Source organism: Scleropages formosus, chromosome 4 (assembly GCF_900964775.1).
Source record: "Scleropages formosus chromosome 4, fSclFor1.1, whole genome shotgun sequence".
Lineage (NCBI taxonomy): Eukaryota > Metazoa > Chordata > Actinopteri > Osteoglossiformes > Osteoglossidae > Scleropages > Scleropages formosus.
In genome coordinates, this window is record NC_041809.1 from 13,889,936 (window position 1) to 13,916,416 (window position 26,481).

Sequence of the window (26,481 nt, forward strand, 5' to 3'; positions counted from 1 at the left end):
TTCCAATGTCTGTTGGCATTTCGCCTTTTTTCCACTCGCTTTCTAATTTCTACTTTAGTTTCAATCGTGATCGTTTTCCTTTTCTTGAATGCATCACCATCACTTGCATCACATTTACGCTTTGGTGCCATGGTTAGGAGGGTAAAAACAAAAATTAAAGCCAAATACAGTAACACACGAGACACTGTTAACAGAAACATGGTCCGATTGAAAAGAACGAAGTCTGTCCTACCTCAGGCTCAAAAGCCCAAGAGCCGACAAACCGCTGTAGACGTGCAATGTTTTGATGTGGGTTGCAAAGTAGCACCTGTTTATTACGAACCATTGTATGTAACTTGAATTTTTAATATAATAGGTTTAATTATGAAATTTTCATCTGATTGTTACTTAAGTGTGACAAAGGGTGTAGTTAGGACCACATTGATTCAACTTGCTTCCACCGAGTCTGGCAGAGGACTCAATGACAAAATGAAAAATATTGCCCATATTTATGTTATGAATTGCTCAATACTGAATTGAAGAACTGAACTGAGGAATTGAACAGTAGTTTGTGGGCGCAAAATATTTTTATTTTATGAATCAAAGGATGTGGCCTAGAGGTTGAAGTGACTGCATTTAAGAACAAACTGAATAATGTACAAGTTTCCAGTCCATTTTTGTTTGCAAATGTATATGTTTCTAAATATTCAGATTTAAATTTTTAACCAGTTTCTGCAAATGGAGGCTAGCACTTCACATATCCAGCAAAGAACTCTGTGCACAGATATGGACAGCTGTCACCAAATATTTTTGTCATGTTACAATACAGATAAGTGCCATCAAAATTTGGCTGATATTATTCAGGTACAGAATTTTGGTAACAAACCCTGATGAAATCCTTTATACCCTATACGCATTCAAAGAATATTAACTCAATTTCTTTGGACACCTGCTTCAGCAGTCTGTCTATCCTCATGTCAACGCATTGCACACTCTTAAGACACTTTTAAGACATGACTGTCATAGCAGTAGAAATAGTTACACGTAGTACTGACTATGGATGGACCATGGAAGTGTCATTGAGTCGGAGTTGAAACAGAGCAACTTGCATAGTCTCCAAAGCAAGAGATGAACAGAAGTGGTTAATCCTGACTATATCAAGACAAAAAGTAAATGACATGCTTACATTTTCCCAGCAATTATGTACCACTCTGAAAATACTCACTCACACACTCACACACACACACACACACACACACTTTCAGAACTGCTTGTCCCATACAGGGTCGCGGGGAACCAGAGCCTACCCAGTAACACAGGGCGTAAGGCCGGAGGGGGAAGGGGACACACCCAGGACGGGATGCCAGTCCGCCGCAAGGCACCTCAAGCAGGACTTGAACCCTAGACCCACCAGAGAGCAGGACTGTGGTCCAACCCACTGCGCTACCACACCCCCTCTGAAAATACTCATTACGCTGAACTGTATCCACAACCAGAAGGAATGAGGTTTTCTATTAGTCAGTAATTTTTGTAATTTATTAGTCAGAATGTGCATAGCACCTAGTTATTTTTATATTATTACTGTAGCTATTGTGGACAAGAGCCATGTTTGGTTTTGACTGGATACATAAATTATTCAAGTTTTATGACAAACATGACAAAAATTCTCAAAGCAATGAAACACTTAAAGCAATAAAATTTCAAGTGCTGCCAGATATCACACGGTAATGCTCTTTATCACTTTGACTTCCTATTTAAAACAACATAATAAAAGTAAAACTATTCCCTATCATGTAAATAGAAATTTTTGATTTTTGTGTCTGTCATAGGGGGGCATGGTGGCACAGTGGGTTGGACTGAGTCCTGCTCTCCAGTGGGTCTGGGGTTTGAGTCCTGCTTGGGGTGCCTTGCAACAGACTGGTGTCCTGTCCTGGGTGTGTCCTCCTCCCCGCTTGGCCTTATGTCTGTGTTGCCGGGTAGGCTCTGGTTCCCCCCAACCCCGCATGGGACAAGCAATTCAGAAAGTGTGCGTGTGTGCGTGCGTGTGTGTGTGTGTGTGTGTCATGCTATTCCTGTTTTTTTATAGGGAGAGGTAAACATCAATCTACAGGAAGAATATTTGTGTACTCAACTAAATAACATCTAAGAAGAAATTCACAGTTCACCACTGTAATTAAAAAGATACATTTCATAATACTACTTAAATACCATTAATAAAACACAGGGTGTAATAATGGTGGTAGAAAGATATAGTGGCTTACTTTGCCTTAGCTTCAGCATCCTCATAGCCTTTATTGGACATATCCTCCAGGCCTCCGATCAGATGCTTAAATGAGCTGAAAAAAGACAGAAGCATCCAACACTGTCAATGACTGCCTTTCAAATGTTTATTAATTCTTTTAAAAATATATAGATATTAACTGTGTTCTTCAATGAATTGCCTTTTATCATTTTTGTTTTTGTACAGTGCAAAGGTACACAAAAGGGAGTTCAACTAAACTGCAGTTGATTATAATTAGTATTTGGAATTTAACATGTTTGTATCCTCATTTGTATTTACTACACCTCCACAACTGAGACTCCAGATACATAGCTGGTACATACTGTCAGTATTTTTGAGATTGGTTTACACTGTCACATCTAGCAAAACATTTTCATATAGGCCGGCAAAAAAGGGAAAAGAGGATATATTTTTTTTCAGAATTAACTCCAGTAAAGGCTAAAATCAGCAGAACTTTTGACACACTTTATCCATTAAACCTGTCAACAAAACCAGTCACATTAAAGCAGCTGTCATCTGGCACTGTCCGACTTCTCGGACCAAAACCAAAGTCCCTTAATATACCAACGATTATAATTAATACCACTAGGTTCTGAGTGATCTATTCAAATGGTAAGTCAAGCAGTGCACCCTGCAAGGACAGTAAAGGGCTTCATCAACAGTAAAATTTACACTATATCATAGAAAACAACATATTTTGGAAAAAATAGTAGTTACTGACATGAATTAATGACAAAATTAGGCAATAAAATAAAGAAACCGAATGAAACAGCAAAACCATCTCCGCAGCCATGTATACAGTCTGTCTCATAACCTTCATCACTGTCATAATCTTAAAATTTGTAAAACAGAAGGGAGACATTACTCTGCATTCTTTACATATTTCCTTGTTCATCACATTGGCCTAACTCCAAAACATACATAAACACCACAATACTAGAATCACCAGATTCTACTCTCCTCTCTTAGTCAGCTTGGGATCAAAAGAGCGGCACTAGGATGGTTTTAGTCCTACCTATCTGACAGATCCTATCAAGTGATCTGGCGGAGCTCCTGTCCTGCTCCTGTACCTCTCTCAACTGGTGTCCAGTAGGGCTTGGTACTGGGTCCTCTTCTCTTCTCCATCTACACCTTTCTCCCTTGGCCAGGTCATAGCCTTCCAAGGACTGAAAAACCACTGCTATGCTGATGATACCCAGCTCTTCCTCTCCTTTCCACCTGGAGCATCAGACACTTCTGCACGCATTGCTGCCTGCCTGTCGGACATCTCTGCATGGATGTCTGATCACCACCTCCAACTCAACCTCTCCAAAACAGAGATTCTTCACCTACCAGCTGGTCTGTCATCCTGTCACGATCTATTGATCAAACTGAACAACTCACTCATTTTGCCTACCTCCTCGGCTAAGAGTCTGGGAGTGATGATTGACTCAAGTCTATCTTTCTCTCAGTACATCGAAGCCGCTACCTGGACCTGCGGATACATCCTGCATAATATCCGCAAGATCCGTCCTTACCTCACTGACTCTGCCCAACTACCTGTCCAGGCCATGAAGACATCCTGTCTGGACTACTGCAACTTTCTTTTGTGTGGCTTTCCCACTACTGCCATCAAACCTCTGCAGCTCATACAGAATTCAGCTGCACGAGTTGTGTTTGACTTGCCAAAGCGTTTCCATTTATCTCCTCTACTCATTTCTTTGCACTGGCTTCCTATAGCTGCCCGGATCAAATTCAAAACTCTGATTATAGCCTACAAATGCATCAACAGAACTGTTCCTAGCTATTTACAAGACTTGAACAACAGTTACAAGCCAACCAGACCGCTTCATTCGTCTACTTGTGCTGGCTTGGTGGTCCCACGCACGAAAGGTAAAGCGCGGAGGTTCTCGGTTCTGGCTCCGTTATGGTAGAATGAACTCCCCCTCTCACTCAGAACAGCTGAAACTCTGTCTACATTCAAGAAGGGTCTGAAAACTCCTTTTTCTGGATTCACTTTGCCCATGATCTCTCAGGCTCATGTATGGTGTAAATGTTCATGCACTGTAACTTTATGATCATGCCCAGACAAGCCTTTACACAGTCAGTATGTATTGCATTGCATGTTTGTGTACCTTTTTAAAAAAATAATAAAATTTGTAAGAAGGTGATCAGGATTTGTCTATCCGGAGTTTTGTGCACTTACTCGTGTGATAAACATTGATGCATAATGTGGAAAGAAACAAACTAGGTTCAGGTCTGCAGCTATGTCTTTCTTTCTCCTAATGTAATCCACAAACTGTATGTACATGGCTTTGCAGAAAACACACACATGCATGGTCTGAAATCATGTATGTCAAGCAAGGTCATGGGGAGCCAGAGCTAACCCAGCAACACAGGGCATGGGGCTGGATGGGGAGGGGACATCCATCGCAGGGCACCCCAAGCAAGACTCGAATCCCAGACCTACTGGAGAGCAGGACCCAGGTAAACCCACTGCGTCACTGCACCACTGTGCCCCCCCTTGTAGAAAAGCATCTGCTAAATGAATAAATGTAAATGTAATACTTGTTTGTTTAATGTATCTTATTTGTTTGTTTATAGCACGGAGCAACATAGTTTACTTGCTATTATCTGGAAAAAGGGGTTAGAAAATTGAAATATTCTTGCTAGTCTACCAAGCCTTCAGATCCTTTCTTGCACAAAATAGCTACTTTTTTATGCAACACAACACCTGTTTATTAAGAGAATTAATTAAATTATATTCAAGTGGAACTGCTGCAATTATAATAAAGTCCTTTTTCTCTACATTTGGTATGACAAACCAGCTAATGGACAGTATGAATAGATGAAATAATGATAAAAATGTGTGTGCCCTCACAGGAGGTGAACAAAATAATGGAAATACTACATGAAAAATGAGTTTACCAATCTATCCATCATCAACAACCGCTTGTCCCAAGTGGGGTCACAGTGAGCCTTACCTGGCAACACAGGACACAAGGCCAAAAGGGGAGAGGACATACCCAGGATGGGACGCAAGTCTGTCACAAGGCACCCCAAGCAGGGCTCAAACCCCAGACCAGCCAAACCCACCACGAGTTAACAATGAAGTGACTAAATCGCAATTACAAATGCACCTGCAAATGTGAGTCATATTATGTTGGCTGCCAACTACTGGTATGTGTCATTGAAAACAGGTCTGATCATTTGCATTTTGATATGTTAACTTTCAAAGCAACAGGAGGCAACTTGCAGAGTTCAAAAAAGGCCAAATAGTCAGCGCCTGAATTGCAGATGCATTGGTCATAAAAACTGCAAAATTATATAGGCTAATGTGTCAAAGGAACACTCAAATTGTCATTACAGCATATGCTAAACATGGAAAAACTGCATGGACAAAAAGAAACAGTGGTCGCAAACTGAAGCTCATAGACAGGAATAGACAGACACTTCACAACAGTTACTAAATGCGACAAAAGTACAGTCTTGAAAAATTACAACTGAAATGAAGCATCTCTGTGACCCAGTATTAACAAAAACTGTATGTTGTGAGCTCCAAAGAGTTATAATTTATGACAGGGCTGTCATTTGCAAACTGCCTGTATCCAAGGCCGGTGCCTGAAGATGCATAACCTGGTTTGCAATGGAAAAAAGTTGTAAGGTTGATGAGTCATCTTTCACCCCATTTCCTACATTCAGAGAAAGCCAAAGGATGCCTTCAACCCACAATGCCTGTTGCCACCTGTTAAACGGGGGTGGGTTCTCCCCCTCCGGCCTTACGCCCTGTGTTGCCGGGTAGGCTCCGGTTCCCCGTGACCCCGTATGGGACAAGCAGTTCTGAAAGTGTGTGTGTATATATATATATATATATATATGCAGGATCTGAAGGCTTGGTATATATGCAGTGGGTTGGGCTGGGTCCTGCTCTCCAGTGGGTCTGGGGTTCAAGTCCTGCTTGGAGTGCCTTGTGACAGACTGATGTCCTGTCCTGGGTGTGTCCCCTCCCCCTCCAGCCTTATGCCCTGTGTTGCCAGGTTAGGCTCTGGCTCTCTGCAACCCTGTATGGGACAAGTGGTCCAGAAGGTAGGGGTGGTTTTAAAGGTCTAAACCAGATGACAGGCCATGCAGACACATCTAATCCAGCAAATAAATGATGCACTGGAAATATAATGAAAATAATAGCCTCTATATCCCACTTGATACAACAGTTTGAAAGGGGAAAGATACAGAATTTCCACAAAGAATGTTTGCTACTGTAGGTGGTGAAAAGAAAAAAATATTTTTTTCTCAAAACTGTTTGCTTTTACAAACATCAGCCAGCTGTGTCTGTGACCCAGTTCCAAAGGGTTTTACTGTGAATTTCCCATGAATCAGCCAAATATCTGGATGGCGAGAGGACATGGCAACATGACACAGCAGCCAAAGCAGACAGAACTGAGTGGGAGGTGCCATAAACCTTTCAGTCAGACTGCGTGATGAAACAGTTCATTGATTTCCAGCAGAGCAGAGATTCCTTTCAACGCCCAGCCCCTTTGGAACCCCATCCCAGTGCTGAGCAGAGCCAAGTTTTCTAACACACATACCACTGTGGTCCTGGGGACTGAAGCTGTGTAATTTATCTTCACCGTGCTCTGCACACCTTAAAAATCACCTGGTCTTTCAGGGGGTCCAACTGGGCTACAGTGCTTGAAGTGTTTCTGGTGATTGTTGTTCATTAATTTGCATACAATACCTATATTCCTGACACACAAAGTCCAGGTAAATATTTCTGTACTGCTAAAAGGAATTAGTTTAAAAGCTACTAACATTCTGCAGCACAGAAGGGATGAATCCTTATTGAATTCCTTGTATGTATAAATAAAAGAACTATGAGGTTTTTGAAAGAAAACCGTGTTTCATGCTCTGTCTCTGGGCAGAAGAGGGCAAAAGGAGGGAAGGCGGATATGTCTGATACATACTCTCTGTCGATAACCAGGCAGGTGACAGTTTCTGCTGCGATGACATTGGCGGTTCTTATGTCCTCCCTATGGAAATAAAAAATAATAATAATAAATATAGCATCAAAGCTATGAGCTCGTGTGACCTAGTCCTTTTCAAAGAAGGAGGCAGTTCTTCAATATGCAAATATCTCATTAAGAAGCAAATACATCTTTCTCAAGGTTTTACAGTAATTTAGTAGTTGCCCATTAAGAAGTACCTCTAGCTTCTGATAAATGATTACTAATTACTTTGACCAATTTTCCTTCGTACTGGAATTAAGTTAAAATATGAAGTATAAATTTCTGTGAATCAGAAAATATCTAGAAGCTGTGTAAAATCCCTATACATAAAGAATATTATGAACATTACATTAAATGTGAATTACTGGTAATGTGCCTTTTAATCATTTCATCAATCACAATTAAAAACAGATATTTTATCTTAAGAAAAGTGAAACAATGTCTGCGAGCTCTGCCACAGAAGTCTAGCTAACATCATCATGCTACCAACAACAGAGTTGAGAAAATAATGAGAAATAAGCATTACTCAGTACAGCCCTGTGCTTCATCATCAGAATCGTTGTCACTAAAGTCCGGGGAGGAATCCCCCCAGTCACAGGATTCCAAGTCAGAGTCCATTAGGCAAAGATGACCACAGACAGACCACCTCAGCTCAGCGACAGGGTCTTCTGCTTAAACCATAACCGTGTTCTTTCCCTGTGCTTCACATTAAAGGTCCGTGTCATTGGTAGTGCCCGGCTAGTGAGTGCCAGCAGTGGCAGGGTGGTGGGATCCAGTTCATGCTCGTACGAAGCGAGGACACAGATTTAGTGTGACTGAAGACTCTGCCAAGGGGGACCTTGGGTATTTGGCCACAAGGTGCTCAAATCCTCGGGTTGCACAGGCGTGGGATTGTCATTGCATTTGGAGAAACGTGACACTCAGTGAGGACACCTGCTAGGTGTGAATTGTTCCACCATTCCCTGTTATCTCTATGAGTCTGTGGTTGAGCACACTAGTTTTTCTTGGCCACAGCAGGACTTTCAGTGCACTCTTTTCCAGGATCAGTTCCTTGGTTCCACGTGTGATGTACTTCTCTGTTTTCTATTTTAGGTTGATTCAGTTTTTGTCAGCATTAGGTTATGATGAGCCATGGGCAGTTTATAGTCAAGTTCAAGGGTAAAACAACAAGATCCCTCCTGAAGCATTAGCTGCTCTGAACCACCATGCTGCCTGTTTGCTGTTATGCAGGTATACGGTATTTATCAGTAACATTTGAACAGCATTAGAACATTGGTTTGAACAGATGGTAATGCAGAGCTGCTACGTTTAGATCTGAAAGTTGCTGGTTTGAATCTCACCTACTGCTGGTAGCTCCTCTGAACAAGATGCTGTCACAGCAGGTACTGGTTAAACATTAGAGGGCATTTTCAAACCCCTTCATGTTTCTTTGTAGCGAAGGATCTTTTTTTCCCAGCACGCCCCACGGATGTGTTCTGTAGTGCGCTCTGATGTCCCTCATACAGGCAGTTCTTTGATGCACTCAATACTCTGCCACTCTACAACTGCAGGAGGCAACACCTCCTTGACATGCTGCGTTTGCCACAATTCTTTAATACAGTCATATGAACACCAAAGATTAAGGTTCATAATGTGAAATGATGCTGGGCTCTAAAGGGATAACTAATGACATATTTGATGATGTATCAAAATAAGTATTAAAAATTGTCTGCAAGAGACCATTGTTTTATTAGATGTTTCCTTTACTAAAGAAAGGATAAAACAGGTCCCATTCAGAAAGCAGCTGCATTTCCTGCTCATTAATAGTTTAAAAAAAAAGCATAAAACAACAACTTACTGGAAAGTAAATTAATAAAATGGACAGCAGGTAGGAGAAGGAACATCAGTGCCATTTCTACTTATACTTATCAGGTTACCTCATACAGACTTCTGAAGCATCTGGGCAATGGACAAGGAAATTGTAACGTCACTTTAATCCACTAGATGCCACTGTCAGCCAGCTTTTTCGCACTTATAGTATGACTCCTATAGGCATACAGGCAGTCCCGGGATGACGAATGAGATCCGTTTCCTAAGTCTGTCTTTAAGTCGGATTTGTACATAAGTCGGAAAAGTTGGGTACGGTTATGTCTAAGGTCAGCTAGTCAAATGTTTGTCTTAATATATAGCATACTGTGTATATTTCTATGTACAAAAAACATTAAAGAAACACTTCTGGATACTCTAAAACATTTTTAAAATAATAATAATAATAATACGAAGAAGAAGAAACGTAACTACAGTATATATAATAGCAAGAGACATAGAAAGCGATAATAATAAATATTACTACAGTATTTATAATAGAGATAGAGAGAGGACATTGTGTGTGTGTGTGTAGGTAAAGAAACTTTAACATTTGCTTTTCCAATGGTCGTTGGAATTACACTTTTTTCCTATCGCTTTATTACTTCCACTTTAGTTTGAACCGCGATCATTTTCCTTTTCTTGGATGCATCACCATCACTTGCATCACATGATTACAAGTGTAAAAACAAAAAACAAACAAAAAAAAAAATTACAAATACAGTAACACACACGAGACACTGTTAACAGCAATGTGGACTGTGTCATAGTGAGCAGGCAGGAGTCTGAGGTTGGTGTGTGTGGACCCAATCATGGGATCTTTATTGTCGATACACAAGGGATCAGGCGAGACTCATGGTTGGTGACAGGGATGGGTCGGTCCATGCACAAACATAGGCCTTGGGGAAAATTCAATGCTGCAGTCAAGGAGGCAATGCAAGTGTCGGGAGCCATGGACATCAGAAGCAGGAACGAGGGAGTGAGGAGAACGAGTGACTTGGAAGGATGGTTGTTGTGGGTTCACTTGAGAGCGCTGGAGAGATGGGTTTCTGAAATGAGATTCCACAACCAGGGTGTGTAGGTGCGGCTCCTTTGTATGCCACTGCTCTGATTTGGGCAGGTGCAAACGTTCAAGGCAAGGTGTGGGTGTGACAGTCCAACTGAAAAGAACCAAATTTTTGTCCTACCTCGGGCTCACGCGCCCACGAGCTGACAAACCGTTGTAGACACACAATGTTTTGATGCATGTCGCAAAGTAGAGCCCATTTGTTATTACGAATCATTTTATGTAACTCGAATTTTTAATATACAGGCAGTCCACAAATTATGAACAAGTTCCGCGTCCTCAGTCTGTCTTTAAGTCAGATTTTGACACAAGTCTAAACAGTTAGGCATAGTTGATATCTAACGTCAGTTTGTGAAAAGTTTGTTTTAGTATATTGTATATCATATACCTTTCTATATACAACAAACAAAGAAACACTTCGGATACACTAAAACCTCTTTAACATAACAATACAGTAATAATAATAATAATAATAATATTAAATGTAACTACAGGAACAGAGGACATGGAGGAGGCTGGACCCAAGTGCAGGATCATTTATTCAGAATCAAAGGACTAGACAGACGTGTTCTCATAGTCAGTCAATTGGCAAACTGAACAGAGATGAGGATCCAAAATCGTGGTTGAGGGACTAGGTGGGCAGTCATTATCAAAGAGATGTGGAAATGGACTGGGGAACGAGAGGGAGGGGACTTGAAGAGCAGAGCAAGGCAGGTTTGAGAATGTGGTGGAGGAGAGTTGTCTGGAGTGAGATTCTGCAACTGGGAAGAAGTATGTTTTGTAGCCGAGTGCTCTCTCAGAGAGAGAAAGGGGGGAGGGGACAGCGTATGTCTGTGTGTGAGTGCACTCGCGCACACGTGCAAGACATTAAAGAAACTTTAATGTTCGCTTTTCCATTGTTCGTTGGCGTTTCACCTTTCTCTTTATTATTTTGTCTTTAGTTTTGATCGTAATTGTTTCTCTTTTATTGGATTCATCAGCATCTCTTGCATCACATTTATGCTTTGGTGCCATGGTTAGGAGGGTACAAAACAAAAAAAAAAAAAAAAAGTCAAATACAGTAAGACACAAGACACTGCTAACAGGAAAAGAAGGAAGTCTGTCCTACCTCGGGCTCATGCACCCCAACCCTGAGCCGACAAACTGCTGTATACTCCCAATGTTTTGATGCGCATTGCAAAGTAGCGCCCATTTGTTATTACAAACCATTGTCTACACTGTAACTTGAATGGTTAATATAATAGGCTTAATTATGAAGTTTTCATTTGACTGTTATTTAAGGGTGACAAAAAAAAATCAACGTTAGGTCAGGAAGGGGGTGGTTCGTAAGTACAGATTGTACGTAACTTGGACGTTCGTAACTCGAGGACTGCCTGTATACATTTACACATTTATTATTTTTTTTTAATTTAGCTGTTGCTTTTCTGAAATGCGACTTACAATGTTAAGCCGCTTAAAATTATTTACATTTTTTTTTTTAGCAGACGCTTTTCTCCAAGGTGATTTCCAATGAACTTTATGTAGTATTATCAGCCCACACACTTTATTCACCACGGTGATGTAGGAATCCACAATTTAGGGTCACTTGAAGATTAATTGATCATCTGTCTATCGCATATTATCATATGAAAACATCAGGGTAATACACATTGCTTATGGGCATTCAAAACAACATCTGTTGGATGATTAAATCAAATTTACAGTTGAATGGGTCTGCCTATTTATGTGATCACAGCGATTACTTGTGATTATTTGCATCTAAATGAAACTGTGAGAGTGTTAACATATCCCAGTTCTTGTTACTAGATGGTGGTCAAACCATTTGGTGATAAGGAAAGTTTGGGGTAGCTAGCAGTCAGGGGTTGATTCCTGTGAAGGCTTCCTTGCCTTTGATGCTTTGTTTGCAGGTATCACCTCTAAAGCTTTGCGTAAGGTCACACCTTTAAGGACTGCCCACTGAATGCCTATAAAACCACAGTGTATGTCTCCCTTACTTAGACTTGATGACAACAACACGTTCTGATGTTGTAGACTGATGATCTCATCTGCAATAAAGAATCCTGCTGAAGATACTGCCAAGTCTCCTGATCTTCTCTGCAAATTCCCAACAGTGACTTACACTGCTAGAGACACTACTTACAACAGGTCACTCATCCATACATCAGTAAAACACACTTTTTCTGTCACTCACACACTATGGGTCAATCTAAACAGTATGTCTTTGGACTGTGGAAGGAAACCAGAGCAAACCCACACCCTCTCACACCACCTAGGTGCTGTGAGACAGCAGTGCTACTCACTGTGCCACCACATTAGTTATTTACACACCTGGGTAATTTTACTAGAGTAATTTAGGCTCCCATGCTAAAGAGTACTTCTATTAGATCTGAGTAACAGTTGTATTGTTCACACAAGTGCGATCTAAACCTGTTGCATAACAGGCACATAAAGTTTAAAACGTTAAATATTAAAATGAAGTAATCCATTGAGAATAACATTATTTGAGGCAGTTATTTCACCCAATAACTGTAAAGTGTTAAAATGTAAGCAAACACTGAATGTATAACCTTGCTCCTTGTGATAGAAAATCAGACATTTTAGAAAATGGTACATATATATTTTTCTGGTTATTTATTTATTTTAATAGCATTTTCTTTACTTCTCCATTTTTATCATGGATTTTGTTGATTGTTGACATAGTGGTAAAACTGACTTTAGATTTACAAACAAATCTATTTATCAACATACTTTTATGTTCACTGAGGAGTCAATATATATGTATGTTCTGGGTATAGTGAATAAAAATAAGAAACATAGACTACGTGGACAGCACTAATCAAACAAACCACTAGGATGTTGTTTTTAAAGACAGGAATGTCTAATGGCTCCATACTTTGTTTTTGTGTGAATGCCTACCTTCAGCTGAGTAAGGTTCTACCATTTTACCTAAAACACAATCATTTTTGAAACTGTATCTTGTGGAAAAATCTATATCATGTTATTTGTAATATGAGATTTTGACATTTGATTTGGCTTTCTCTCAGTTATCCTTCACTAAAACACCACCCAAAAAGTCTAAACATGAAAAATGTGTAACTCAGCAACATATCCCACCTAAAAAAACCTTAGTGAGCACCTAGCAGGTTGGATGCTGACTTTGAAAGTGTCAACTAGCAATTGCCTATTCTTATCTTGCAAAATTTATAAGTCAGTTTGCACACAAACCTAGCCCTGGAAATGTCAGCTAAATATTTAATTAGTCCCTCTCGTTCCCCAGTCCATTTCCACGTCTCTTTGATAATATTAAATATTTAGCTAATAATTACAGGCTGATTGAATGTCCTTTCAAGAATGGCATTCTACAACTTGTCCTGTTGTCAGTGTCTCTAGATTAGTTCACCAAGTGCTTCGATACCAGCATACAGTCTGTTAGAGAGAACAAAGATGACTCTGCTTTTCCAGCTAACTTCAGGTTTATACAGGTGTTTCAGGCAATGAATCATAAAAACACATTTAACCACAATCTACTGCTCATGTTTATCAACAGTGGTATTATACATGATAGGCCATACTTGTTCCATTTATACACGATATCTGGATGTGCATGTTGTACATACCAACACTAAACCAGGATGTTTGTCATGGATAAAGGATCTGATATAAGGAAAAAACTCAGAAAAATGTTCTTGTGTTTTTTTTGTTAGGTTATTACTGGCCGGTCTTTCAGTAATTTCATGTACCATTAAAATATATTAGCATCTTCTGACGTAACTGAGATATGAAAATGTTATAAATATTTTATTTTTTATAAACTGCAACACCTACTCTTGCAACCGGCTTCAAAGTTTTAAAACACTATCTTTTAAAATTGTACAACATATTTTTTTTCAAGTACCTAGTGACTAACTGATGTGTGTGTCAGATGCCCTTATGTACAGTGAGAAATAATCCAGTGAACACAAAGTCATCATTGACAAAAGCCTCCTGGAGAATTGAAAGCTAATCTCCAGCTAAGGACAACCACTCTCAGTCTCCAGTCACACAAAATGAAGACACTGCTGTTAAACTGTTGGAGGAAGCCTTACCCCTGAAGGGCCTTTTCTCCAAACCAGTCCCCCTTCCCCAGAGTGTGCAGGTAAACATGGTCCTCGCTGTCCAACTCTTCCCGGCTGACATTTACCTGTCAGGGAAATGTACTTGAGAGGGCTGTTGCTCCAATAACTATGGCAATGGAACTGTCAGAGCCTCGCAACTGAAACACAGTAAATCGGTCTGTCCAAAGATACTTGTATGCTTGTCCAAGCACAGACAGTGTACTAATTTACCATTTATGGCAATTACATTAATACTAGTTCATCCTTAGGTGACATTTAATAACTTCAAGCAATATCCATTAAATATCATGAACCTCATTGGTCTTTTAATATTGTTAGAAAAGGCGGCAGGTTGTTATATTGTTAATTTTGCAACATATCTACTTTGATTTGCTTATTTTTAGGAAAATTTCAGATTTTTTTTTTTTTTTTTACAAATTTTGCAGAAACTGAGAACTACCATAAAATCAGTTTTTGTCTGGGAATTATGAAAACCCTTTTCACCTACTTGAACACATGTGTATGAGCTTGTTTTCAAATGTGCAGCTCTAACATACAACGAGTAAGAAATATTTAAAAATTATCTGATCTTTTCCAATGTCAGGTAATGACTGCACTAGTTCTGTGTAACCAGTATTTGTTTATACTCCACTGGGGCCTCAAATGACAAAACAGTAAAAATTTAAAGGAGTTATTCAGTTATAGTAAAAGGGGACATGAAGGCATAGGATTAAAGCACATTTCTCACAGCTCTCGAGATGCTTGGTGGGTGTGGGGTTTAAGTTCAGCTCAGGTGTGCGGAATGTGTATGTTTCTTCCCTGTATTTGAACCATCCCACATTCTGCTCCTCGTTTACCCTGGAAATCACAAGTGGTTGGTATGAATTGAACTCAACTGAGTGGCACTTCCATTCATCCATTCTTTTGGAAATTGTGAGGCTGGTATTCCATGCCTATCCTAAGTAGCCTAGTGAACTACTGTTCTGCAGTAGAATCTGGATAAGGCAAGTGAATGAATGTGCTTTTGAAAATGTTTCAAAACAATATTGTGTACATGACCTGATAGACAGGCAAGGCTCACTAGTGACCTTCCTCACCTTTAACAATATCTGACACACAGACAACTTACCTTTCCCTTGCCGATGATATAGAATGTGTCTCCTCTGGCTCCCTGCCGAACAATGTACTCTCCACTCTCATAGTGTGTCTGCAGAGAGAGGACAGGCCTCATTCAGTGTGAAATTGAGTGGGACCCAGTGCCCAGCGCCTTCTGGGGACAAGTGAAGAGAAGCCATGTATACAGTGATCAGCTGTATACTTAGTTTCTCCACACACTATACCTATTAAACCCTTAAAACTACTAGTGGATGAAAAAATTACTACAAAAACTAATCGCTGTTTAACATTTCGAGCCATGAAGTATTAAAATTCCTATTAATTTGTAATGGACAGTTTGAGAAAAAATGTATTTGGTATGAAGTAAAATCATTTCTGTATGGATATATGATAATGAATGAAAGTGAGGAATTTGAATACTTTTTCATAAAATTCAATTCTACAAGTGAAATATCACACATAAATTAATAGTGTCTCTCCACTGTTGCACTTTAAGACATTTGTATCAAGTATGTAATATAACATATCAACTCACACAGAACTGCATTCTAGCTCTATCTGTAAACACAACAGCAAGTCCAAGAGTGAAAATGGATACAGACTGTGATTGCTGTGCCATTCCATGGTTACACAATAATCAATGTAACACATGGAACCTTAGGTGTCTATAGATCACCCAGAAGACCATGAACTGTGACATTTACCAACAACAGGTGGATTTGCAACATGAAGGTCACAGACAATTACAATTATCCAATTAATTGTGAAATTGTCACATTCAATGTATTATATTTGTATGCAACCTTTGTCAATTCAGGTGTCAGCACAGTATGATTAGCACCTTAAAGATTGATTTGCACTTTAGAATGTTTTTCAGAGTTGCTAATCAAACTCACATGATGGAAATAAAATCTATTTTTTTGCATTGCTTTTTTGTAGATTGCAGTACTTGAAAATATTCAGTAATACATTAAAACATTTTTGTCTTTTTACCATTTTCAGTCATATTTCTATATTTATTTAATTAATATTTTACTTATGGTTTGATTAATTTAGAACAGTCTGGCTTTCTGAATCTCTCTGTATTATTTAGTATTTCAGTACTTTTGGATTAGTATATCCAACTTTAAGAGGCATAACTCACATGGTCATATTACCATTCCAATATTCCAAGATTTCCCTGTTATCATATTTAGGCTATTGCTGGTTAATTACACCAATCCAGTGGAACAAGAGAAGGAAAGTCTTATAGATCTTAGAGCTATTACTGAGATAGCTGTTGCAGACCTATCCAAAGGCCTGTAAGATTTTTGATTTGTGGGCATGTTTCTCTCTCTGTCTTCACAGGGGAAAGACTATCTAGCTCCAACTGTGATTGGCCAGCAAAAATGCAAGATGACTGAAAAAGTCACATGGCCACTGGACTTCCGGGCTACCCCAGAAAGATTAGCTATTGTTATTGAAGTGCAACAGTCAACCTGTCTAGTTGGGAATGAGAACTTGTAGATATATGCTTAGAAAGTGTAACTGCTGTATAAATAGCGGTAAGGGCCTCAACTGTGTTTCCAGTTTTCTCCTGTTTTTTCTTTAATTAGGAGTTAAGTTAGACTGGTGTATTTTGTTTGTTTTATTTGGATAGAGTAGATAGTGCCACAAAGGGTAGGGTTTACTTTTGATTTTTGTGTTGGTGTGCCTCACCCCTGGAGAGATGGCTTATGAGTTGCTAATGGTCAATAAAACAGACCCTTTTGTGTTCCAAACAAATTAGTGTACTTCTGTCTGGTGGTAGTCAGTCTCCATAACCCTGTGTTGCAGTCCGACCCGAGACTGGACTGTCACACTATCAGCATGTATATAAGGTTACCCCATGTGAGGAGGCAAATTACCCACTAGTGTATCAAAGTCACTCAGTTTTCTTCTTTGCCTTACAAAAACTAATTACTAGTTACTGATATTCCTATTTTATAATTTACAAAGAGAATTGTTCAGTAAATTTTCCCAAAAATTCTGTTGAGGAAAAACATGATTAGTATATTCTACACAGTTTCCAGGGGGCATGGTGGCGCAGCGGGCTTGGGCAGGTCCTGCTCTCTAGGGGGTCTGGGATTCATGTCCTGCTTGGGGTGCCTTGTGACAGACTGGTATCCTGTCTTTGATGTGTCCCCTCCCCATCCATCCTTGTGCTTTGTGTTGCTCGGTTAGGGTCTGGTTCACCACGACCCTGCTTAGGACAAGTGGTTTCAGACAGTGTGTGTGTACATAGTTTCCATCTTAAATACACACACAGTGTCTGAAACCACTTGTCCCAAACAGGGTTGCAGTGAACCAGAGCCTAACCCAACAACACAGGGTGCAAGGCTGGAGGAGGAGGGGACACACCCAGGACAGGACACCAGTCCGTCGCAAGGCACCCCAAGCAGGACTTGAACCCCAGACCAGACCTGGAGAGCAGGACCCAGTAAAACCCGCTGCGCCCTCTTTAAATATACTATAATAATACTATTTTCATAGTAAGTCAAAGAAACACTTCAAAAAAAGTGGTTTTGGAACTAATGAAAACGCTGAGAAACTGTGTTACAGTGCTATGTAATTTTTAGCTGAAAAACATAATGAAACTACACAATATTTTTTCTATTGTGATTCATTTGAACTATTATTACTAATACTAAACTACTACTGTAGCGTCCAGACGGGAGTCCGACACGGACGCGCATTGCTATTACGTCCGAACACGGATGAAACGTAAAATGACCTCACGTGCAGTGTGATGTTAAAAGTGCACTGTGCATACTGCAAGACACTCGGTGGAAGTGAAACAGGAAACACGAGACCAGGAAACACACACGGTGTTTGAACTACGGTGAACAGTGAAACGCTACTCTGTGAGTATGACCGCAACCCCGAGACGTGACGAAATACCGGACTGGAACACTGGACCAGGACTGGAGAACAAGAGGCAGGAACTGACAGGACGGGCACTCGGGACTGGAACATGAACACCTAGCAAACAGACTAAGGGACCAAGAGACTACTAATCGCCAAGAGAACCGCTGATTAAGAATCCGCAAGTAGTTGTACTCCGCTGACTCCTTTTATACCTCCGTGTCTTATGAGACTGTGAGGTGATACGTGAGCGTTACCTAGCGGCACTGAGTGACGCCGCCTCTGATCAGGAGGGGCAGTGACCCCGTGGGACGTGACAACTACTAATTTCTACCTGACTGATAAAAAAGACAAAGCTGGTTAATCAGATCAATAAAAATACTGTAAACATAAACTCAGTTTTATCAGTAAAGTAAAAGTTGAAAGAGTTAGAACAAGTAGAAAGTATAGTAGAGTAACTCATCTGGGATGTAAAAAAATTGCAAATAAATTACACTGGCTCCTTGCATGATTAGAAACATTGTAGTTTCATTTTTCGAAGATGTAAATTTGTTCATTATTCAGTTCTGTTTTCTAAAATTCCTCTGTCAGAGTGAGAGAGGAGAGTACATTGATTGTCCACTCCACTCTTTTTGATCGTCCTGTCCGACTAGAATTGGACAGGAGACAAATAAGAGTGGCTGAAGGACCTGAGAGGCGCGAGTCTTTTCAAGTCAAAGAAACTTCCTGAATCTCTCTTTTGGAACTCTTTCTGATACACCTTTCTTCTTGCAAACTTCGACTATGTTGATACATTTGTATTATCTCATTTAACAGACTTTTTTCCCCTCAGTCAACTTATAATGCTAAACTTATGACAATCATTTAACCATTAACACAACTGGATAATTTTATTGGAGCAATATAGGGTAAAGACCTTGCACAGGGTAAAGAACTGAACCTTGGGGGCCAGAGACAGGAGCTCTAACCACTATACTACCAGCAGTCCTTATTAAGTTACCTCTTTGTGTTCATTTATGTTACTTGTATACTGCTTGTTTGTTCATTTGATGGTTAGTTAGAGTTGGTCAATTGAATGATTTGGCCAGTTAGATTGCTTTTTCTTATAATGGTTCACCTGGGTTCCTGATCTTGTCACTTCAATTCAATTTTCTTATACACTCCCTTCTTATGTAAATTGACTGTTTTTGCACAACATAAAATACACTTTGTCACATATTACTTATAGTCCTGTTTTTTATTACAAATAACTTGGGACTACTTTATATTATACTCCACCATACCCCTGGAGAGCCTTGCGGCCGTAAAAACGCCTTCTGTCCATTACTCATGGGTTTAACATTGAGCAACATCCTAAATTCTTTAAACTTCTTTATTAAAAGGGGGAAAGCCGCTCATATTTACAACACTCACCTCCTCAAGGACATCAGCAAGTTTGCTCAGTATTTCTTCTGGAAGGTCTTGAAAAGTTGGAATGCTAAAGGGGAAAAAATCCAGGGAATAGGAACACGTGAGAGTACACACAGGTCTCCGCACATAATTGTCATCTAACATACAGCAGCAAATCTTGTGCACAGATCACTACAAGTTCCCACTCATTGCAGATGCTAGTTGTATTCCATTCTTTAGGATTTCATTTATGTTTAGTTTGCTGTTGTAGTTTAAATATTATTTCTATAATGTTTAAACTATGAAACTGACTACTAACGCTGTCTGGTCAGGTTATTGAATATTACAGTTTATCTTTCATTCACATACAGCAGTGCAATTTCCGTGCCTTTCTTATCTACACATCCACATTCAAATTTTCACTAGATTATTATTAATCCCATTCATTACTCATAATAATAGAGTAGTTTTCTACGCTGACACAGAGAGTGACACAGATAGAGTGTGTTTCACTGATGTATGGATGAGTGACCCATTGTAAGTAGTGTATCTAGCAGTGTAAGTCACCTTGGTAAATAAGGTGTATGGGCTAGTAACACTACATAGTATCCGTTGTAAGTCGCTTTGGAGAAAAGCGTCTGCTAAGTGAATAAATGTAAATGTAAATGAATGTGAACATTCATTTCTGTTGGCCAACCATTTTGATGTGTAATTCCTCTTAAACATTTTAATGTATTTGAATGAAGTTCTAAGGAATTTCTACAAAAGTGCTAAAAACTTCTTTTATTACATAATTTTATTCACCACTTAGTTTCAGAGCAGTTCCCTGTAGCTGATCATTTCAAAAGGCAATTTTTCCAAAAGATTACATTTGAGTGTGTTTGCCTCACGTGGTGGAGTGGTGGCGGATTCAGCCGGTGCCAGCTGTGTGGCGGGTCTGGGTTTGAGCCCTGCTCGGGGTGCCTTGTGGCAGGCAGACCAGCATCCGGTCCAGGGTGTGTCCCCTCCTCCATCTGCCTTGTGCCCCTCCTCCATCTGTCCTTGTGCCCTCTGGCTTGCCATGACCCCCCTTGGGACAAGTGGTTGTTGGCAAGGGATGGATGTATTTGCCTCAGCCTCTAAGCTTCAGAAGGCTTTAGAATAATTATTTTTAAAAAATGGCATCAAACTAATAAACTATTGAAAAACTGGATTGTAAAAGTTAGATATTTTGGCAATATGACAAGGCATATGACTAAAATAAGTGAATGAATCAACTTTATGATCTTTTAGATTAAATATTTAACATTGCATACATTATATACATATCTCTGATAGCTACGGGAATGGAAGAGAAGAGGAAAGAATCGTGGTTTTAGTGGAATTTGGCATTAAAACAGTGATAACAACAGAGGCATTTGTATGACCATGGGGTGATTCTCTAATTAATACTGACTGCTTCTCAAGCAAATATGTTCAGTTATGGGTAGTGTTGTTTATGTCTGTGCAATGCTTATTTCAAAATGGTGCCTGGATTATTTTAACTCTTCCTGAGGAACAAGGGAATGTTCTGTGCTGAGCCACTTACAGGGAAACTTTAAAGACTTGCTTAAGGAAGCGCTGAGGATGGCTTTGATCCTACCCTGCTCACTTCATCATGATGTGAGACTAAACAGTAATAGGGCTGTGTAACTAAGAGCACCTTCCCAGAAACAAGAGCAAGATTTCCTGGCAGAGCCTGCTTTGTTTTTTCATGCTTCTATTGGATGCCCTCAATGATAAGTTTATTCAAGAGCAAAATGACAAAAGGTTCACAGTCAGGAACAAAAAAAAAAATCACTTTGTTGGCAGAACAGCCTGTATATGAATCATTATCCACTTGATGTTTGTGTCTTTCTATTTACAATCGAGAAAAAAAGGCTTTTATACTGTACATTAATAAGAAGATTAAGTACACATTAAGTTCACCGCAAGTGGACAAAAACAGACAGTAAATAAATTTAGAAGTTTAGACAAGGCAAACTGTTAATCTTTGTTTTATATACATTACTTCCTCTCCCCTTTTTCATTCTCTTTAATAGTCAGGCAGCAAGCATTGGAGCTTTTCACTCCTAACTAATGATCCTGTTTTGTAGGCATTTTAAACATCTCAATCAATGTTACATTACCAATAAAAGTTTACTTCATGTGTAAATTTACAAGTACTGTGGTAAGGATCATATTACAAATAACAACAATAACAACAACAACAACAATAATAATACACACACACATACACACACATTTTCTGAACCGCTTGTCCCATACGGGGTTGCGGGGAACCGGAACCTAACCCGGAAACACAGGGCGTAAGGCTGGAGGGGGAGGGGACACACCCAGGACGGGATGCCAGTCTGTCGCAAAGCACCCCAAGTGGGATTCGAAACCCAGACCCACTGGAAAGCAGGACCCGGTACAACCCACTGCGCCACCGCACCCCCATACAATAATAATAATAATAATAATTGCACAAATATCTAACATGTCATTAGTACTGCCACTTTCATTTACAATAGAAAACTTGCTAAGTTAAATGACTGAAATATGCGTAAAGTTTACATTTTTTTATTTAGATTATGCTTTCTCCAAAGGAAGCATAATTTGTTTCACCCATTTCTACTGCAGGAAAACTTTTACTGTAAGACACCTAATATATGACCCTAACATTTTACATTGCTTTGTGAAGAAGTCTCAGCTACATACTGCAGAAAATGCAGATTAGATTAAGTAGATTTTAAAGATTGCAGGCCAGTTGCCATAGGTTTACAAGATGGTATGTTTCACTTGTAAAGGCAAGAGCATTCAGACTCAGCAGAAAGGCACCCACCTTTTCAATAACTCCATGTATTCAGCGTGCTTGATTAATCCGGTTCTCATCATAATGGTTTGGAAGCATTGCCTGTCAATGGCCCACAGTTTCACATTGGTGATAGCTGGAAAAAAGAAAATACCAAAAGTTTTATGTGATTGTTACCAACTAATAACTGTCATAGCACTGAAACTGTTCTTGTTAAGTTGGTAAATCTGGATCATTTTTCTTGTGCAATCAGGATAATTTTTCTATATTTCTGTTTCTGGAATAAAGCTTTGCTTTTCACGGAATAGAGCCCCAGATTCTTATATTTATTCATTTAGCAGATGTTTTTCTCCAAAGCTCTATTTCTCCAATTCTTCTGAGCAGGTTTACATTTACACTTACATTTATTAATTTTCCTGACGCTTTTCTCCACAGCGACTTATGATGTTAAGATTTGAAATATATTTTGTTCAAATAGTGTGCTCAGACCATACTCATTAAAAGACTCTCACCAGAAAAACAACAAACCAACAAAATAAAAGTCCAGGTCTCAGAAGAAATCTAATTGATACATCTCTAAAACAGATAGGTAGTCATACTGCCATCTTTGGATTTATGTGTTAGAAGCCTATTTTTCTATGAAAACAGATAAATTAATCCATCATCTAAAGACTTCTTTATTCACTTTTTGCTGCTACCATTTCTGTGTTGTGGCATATTTATTTTGAAGAGCTGTGTGATTAATTTCAAATACTTTTTTAGTTGTACAAAAATGCATGCATTTTATATACATATTAAGATACATTGACTAGATTTACATTTACTATATATTTACACAGACTTCAAGATGTAGTCCTGAGACCAGGGTGGGTGTAGTGACTGTGTGCAGCTCTTAGGAAGTGAGGCCATGCATGAGTCTGCCTTTTAAAGCACAAATTTTCCATAGCGTCCACTAGTTCAGGGCTATGCTGCAGTCACCCACTGGTGGAAAAAATAGGCTATGTTTTACCACAATTACTCAGTTAAACACACACAGAGTTATTTCCAGATAAGACTAGACAAAGTTCACAGTGAAAAAGCAAATGACCATAAATAAAAAATGTATATTGGTTGCTGTGCTTTCTTGTTTCAGTATCCTATGAAATTAATTAAATTGCACAAGAGAAAACTGAAAACACAAGCTAATGCATGTTCCTCTTTCAGTACTGAATATTGTGTCATGGCATAATCTCAAATTCAGAGCAACACTGGAAAAATGTCAGTAATCAGTCTCTTAATGACACATACAGACAACTAGAGGTGATTGTACGGTTCACTGTTTAGATGCCTTTTTGATCTATGACAGAACCATGTAACCAAAAGCATTGCTTTCACAGGGAGAAGCATCCCTGTGGTATCTGTATACAGAGCTAGAAAGTGTCCCTGGGTATTTTTTCATTGCAATTTTTACTCATTTACTCATATTCAGTGACTGCAGAAGCCAGAATTTACACATCAATAAGAACAAAAAACTATCCAGTAGAAATGTCAAGGCAGCCCAACCCTTCATTTTAAAACATTTAATAAAAAAGCAAATTTGCAGAAAGTCAACACCCTGCTGTATTTGGATCTGAGGTGAGAACACCCAGCCTCCTTAGCAACTGCGTTCTTATCACCCTTCCTACTAGGAGGTTAAGTACTTCAACAGCCATTATTAGCATGTATTAGGCTCCGGTTCTCCGCGACCCTGTATAGGACAAGCGGTTCAGAAAATGTGTGTGTGTGTGTGTGTGTGTGTACTTTAAAGACTGACACGTTTTAATCAGTGTGAAGACCATTAAAACAACTTGGGCTTCACTAAAATGTGCTGGGTGCAGAGTTTGAATGAAGAAACAAGAGGTCATTACATTTATCAATTTAGCTGATGCTTTTCTCCAGAGCAATTTACCATTGGATCTACCTGTAACTACGTACCCATTTGTACAGCTGGGTATTTTCTTTAGGGGAGCAATTTAGGGTCAAGCATAATAGCTACCAAAGGAAGGGATAATTGAACCTGCAACCTCTGAGTCCCAAAGCAGCAGCAGCTGTAACCACTACACTGTGAATTGCCCCCAGTTGATTGTGCTAGAGCCAAAGGATAAAGGCTATATGACCACTGACTCCAAAAAAATCCCTTTGTGTTACCATTATGCCATGCCCACGTCATCAGCGTAATCAGATATACCTGGGGCTCGACAGCTTAAAAGGCTGAAGCGAACGATGAGGGTTGCGGAACCTTGTTTGATGCTCATGCATGAACTCCATCCTCCCACTCGGAACCCTGATCTGCTCACTCATGTTCTGACCTGCTGCCTGTTCTCCTGACTCCGACACTGGGTTTCCTAGTTTAGCCTGTTTGCAGTCTGAAGACCCTTGCTTGTACCTGACTTTGATTCCTGTCTAGCGTCAGAATAAAACCCCGGCGCACTCTGCTCTTGAGTCTGCCCCTTCCTTCTGGGACGAAAGCCATGACAGAAGGTTCTCCCTTCCAAACGGACTCAGGGGAGCTTGACTGCGTCAAGAGGGCCCTCACTAACCAGGGAACCCGTATGGGTTCGATGGAACGAAACCCTGAATAATCTTGCTGAAGCTTTCTAGTCCCTGGTGGAAATGTTGCAAGAGCAAGGTCTGCTCACGTCGGCTGCACCCGTCTCCAGACCAGAACCACCGCCTCTGCCTCCTTATGACCCCTGTCTTCTGCCACCAGCTCATTTTGAAAGTGACTCCGCTTGCTGCGCCGGCTTTTTGATGCAATGTGAGTTGGTGTTTTTGAGCCTGCCACAAGTTTACAACGCAGACATAAGCCGTATTGCTTACATCATGTTGCTCCTCGCTGGTTGGGCTTTGGATTGGGCCACTGCCACCTGGGAATGCAATTCCAAGTCAACATACAAAGACTTTAAAGCCCGATTTCAAGTCGCGTTTGGTTTACCCCCGTCCGATGAAACAATCTGTGATTGGCTGTTCGTGATAAGGCAGGGGGAATGGACGGTGACAGATTACACTATTGAATTCCACACCCTCGCTGCGCGCAGTGACTGGGGCCAGACAGCGCTCCTGGCCAGTTTCCATAGAGGCTTGGATTCTCGCGTACGCAAAGAGATGGCTTTCAGAGGGGAAAAGTGGACCCTAGATCAGTTCATCGACACAGCGGTGGCCGTCGAGAATGCCGCGCCTCTCCGGAGCGAACCGGTCACGAGCACAGGGGAGCGGAGCCCATGCAGCTGGGGCGAGGTTGATTGTCGCCAGCCGAAAGGCAGCGGAGGTTTCAAGAAGACCTCTGCCTGTACTGTGGGGAGCCAGGCCATCGTCGTCTCCAGTGCGTCGCCCGTCCCAGAGCCCAGGTGAGTGGAATTCTGCACTGCGACCACTTGACTGTACCAGTTTCATTGTTATGGGGTAAGGGGAGTGTATCAGTCCAAGCTTTGGTCGACTCAGGGGCCGCTGGATGTTTTATGGATGCTAAGTTTGCCCGGTTCCACAAGATACCTATAGCCCCATGTCCCAAGGGCCTGAAAATCAACGCCCTGGATGGGCAACCCCTCGGCAGGGGTTTCGTAGATTCCCAGACTGTACCCATTCAAACAGCCATTGGGGCTTGTCACCATGAATCACTTCAGTTCTACCTTATTGCATCACCTGAGATCCCTGTGATACTGGGGTTTCCGTGGCTAGCTCATCATGACCCCGTGTTTACTTGGAGTACAGGAGAACTAACAGCTTGGGGACGTCAGTGCGAAGGTTGCTGTCTTAAGTTGCCTTGCAGGGTGACCTCAGTCGAGGGCACGATGCCCGTACAGCCTCTCCCGATCCCTTCTGAGTACCGAGAGCTGGCCCAAGTCTTCAGCCATGAGCGCGCCGCCAAGCTCCCTCCTCATCGCCCCTGGGACTGTGCCATTGACCTCTTACCAGGTACTACACCCCCTCGTAGTCGCATTTATCCACTGTCCTGGCCTGAACACCAGGCACTACAGCAATATATCACAGAGGCACTCTCCTCCGGTATCATT

The 26,481-nt window shown here is 40.4% G+C and overlaps 1 protein-coding gene across 2 annotated transcripts in view; it reads right to left on the minus strand.

The window, feature by feature from the left end:
• The window catches only part of LOC108932765 (cGMP-dependent protein kinase 1-like), a 101,191-nt gene that overhangs the window by 18,961 nt on the left and 55,749 nt on the right, over nt 1-26,481 (minus strand). For both annotated transcript variants that reach the window (XM_018749336.2, XM_018749335.2), the window contains exons 4-9: nt 22,481-22,586; nt 19,660-19,723; nt 15,377-15,454; nt 14,239-14,333; nt 7,201-7,266; nt 2,241-2,315 (exon numbers count right to left, since the gene is read on the minus strand). In XM_018749336.2, coding sequence (XP_018604852.1) covers nt 2,241-2,315; nt 7,201-7,266; nt 14,239-14,333; nt 15,377-15,454; nt 19,660-19,723; nt 22,481-22,586 — 484 coding nt within the window. The remainder of the gene's footprint in view (nt 1-2,240; nt 2,316-7,200; nt 7,267-14,238; nt 14,334-15,376; nt 15,455-19,659; nt 19,724-22,480; nt 22,587-26,481) is intronic.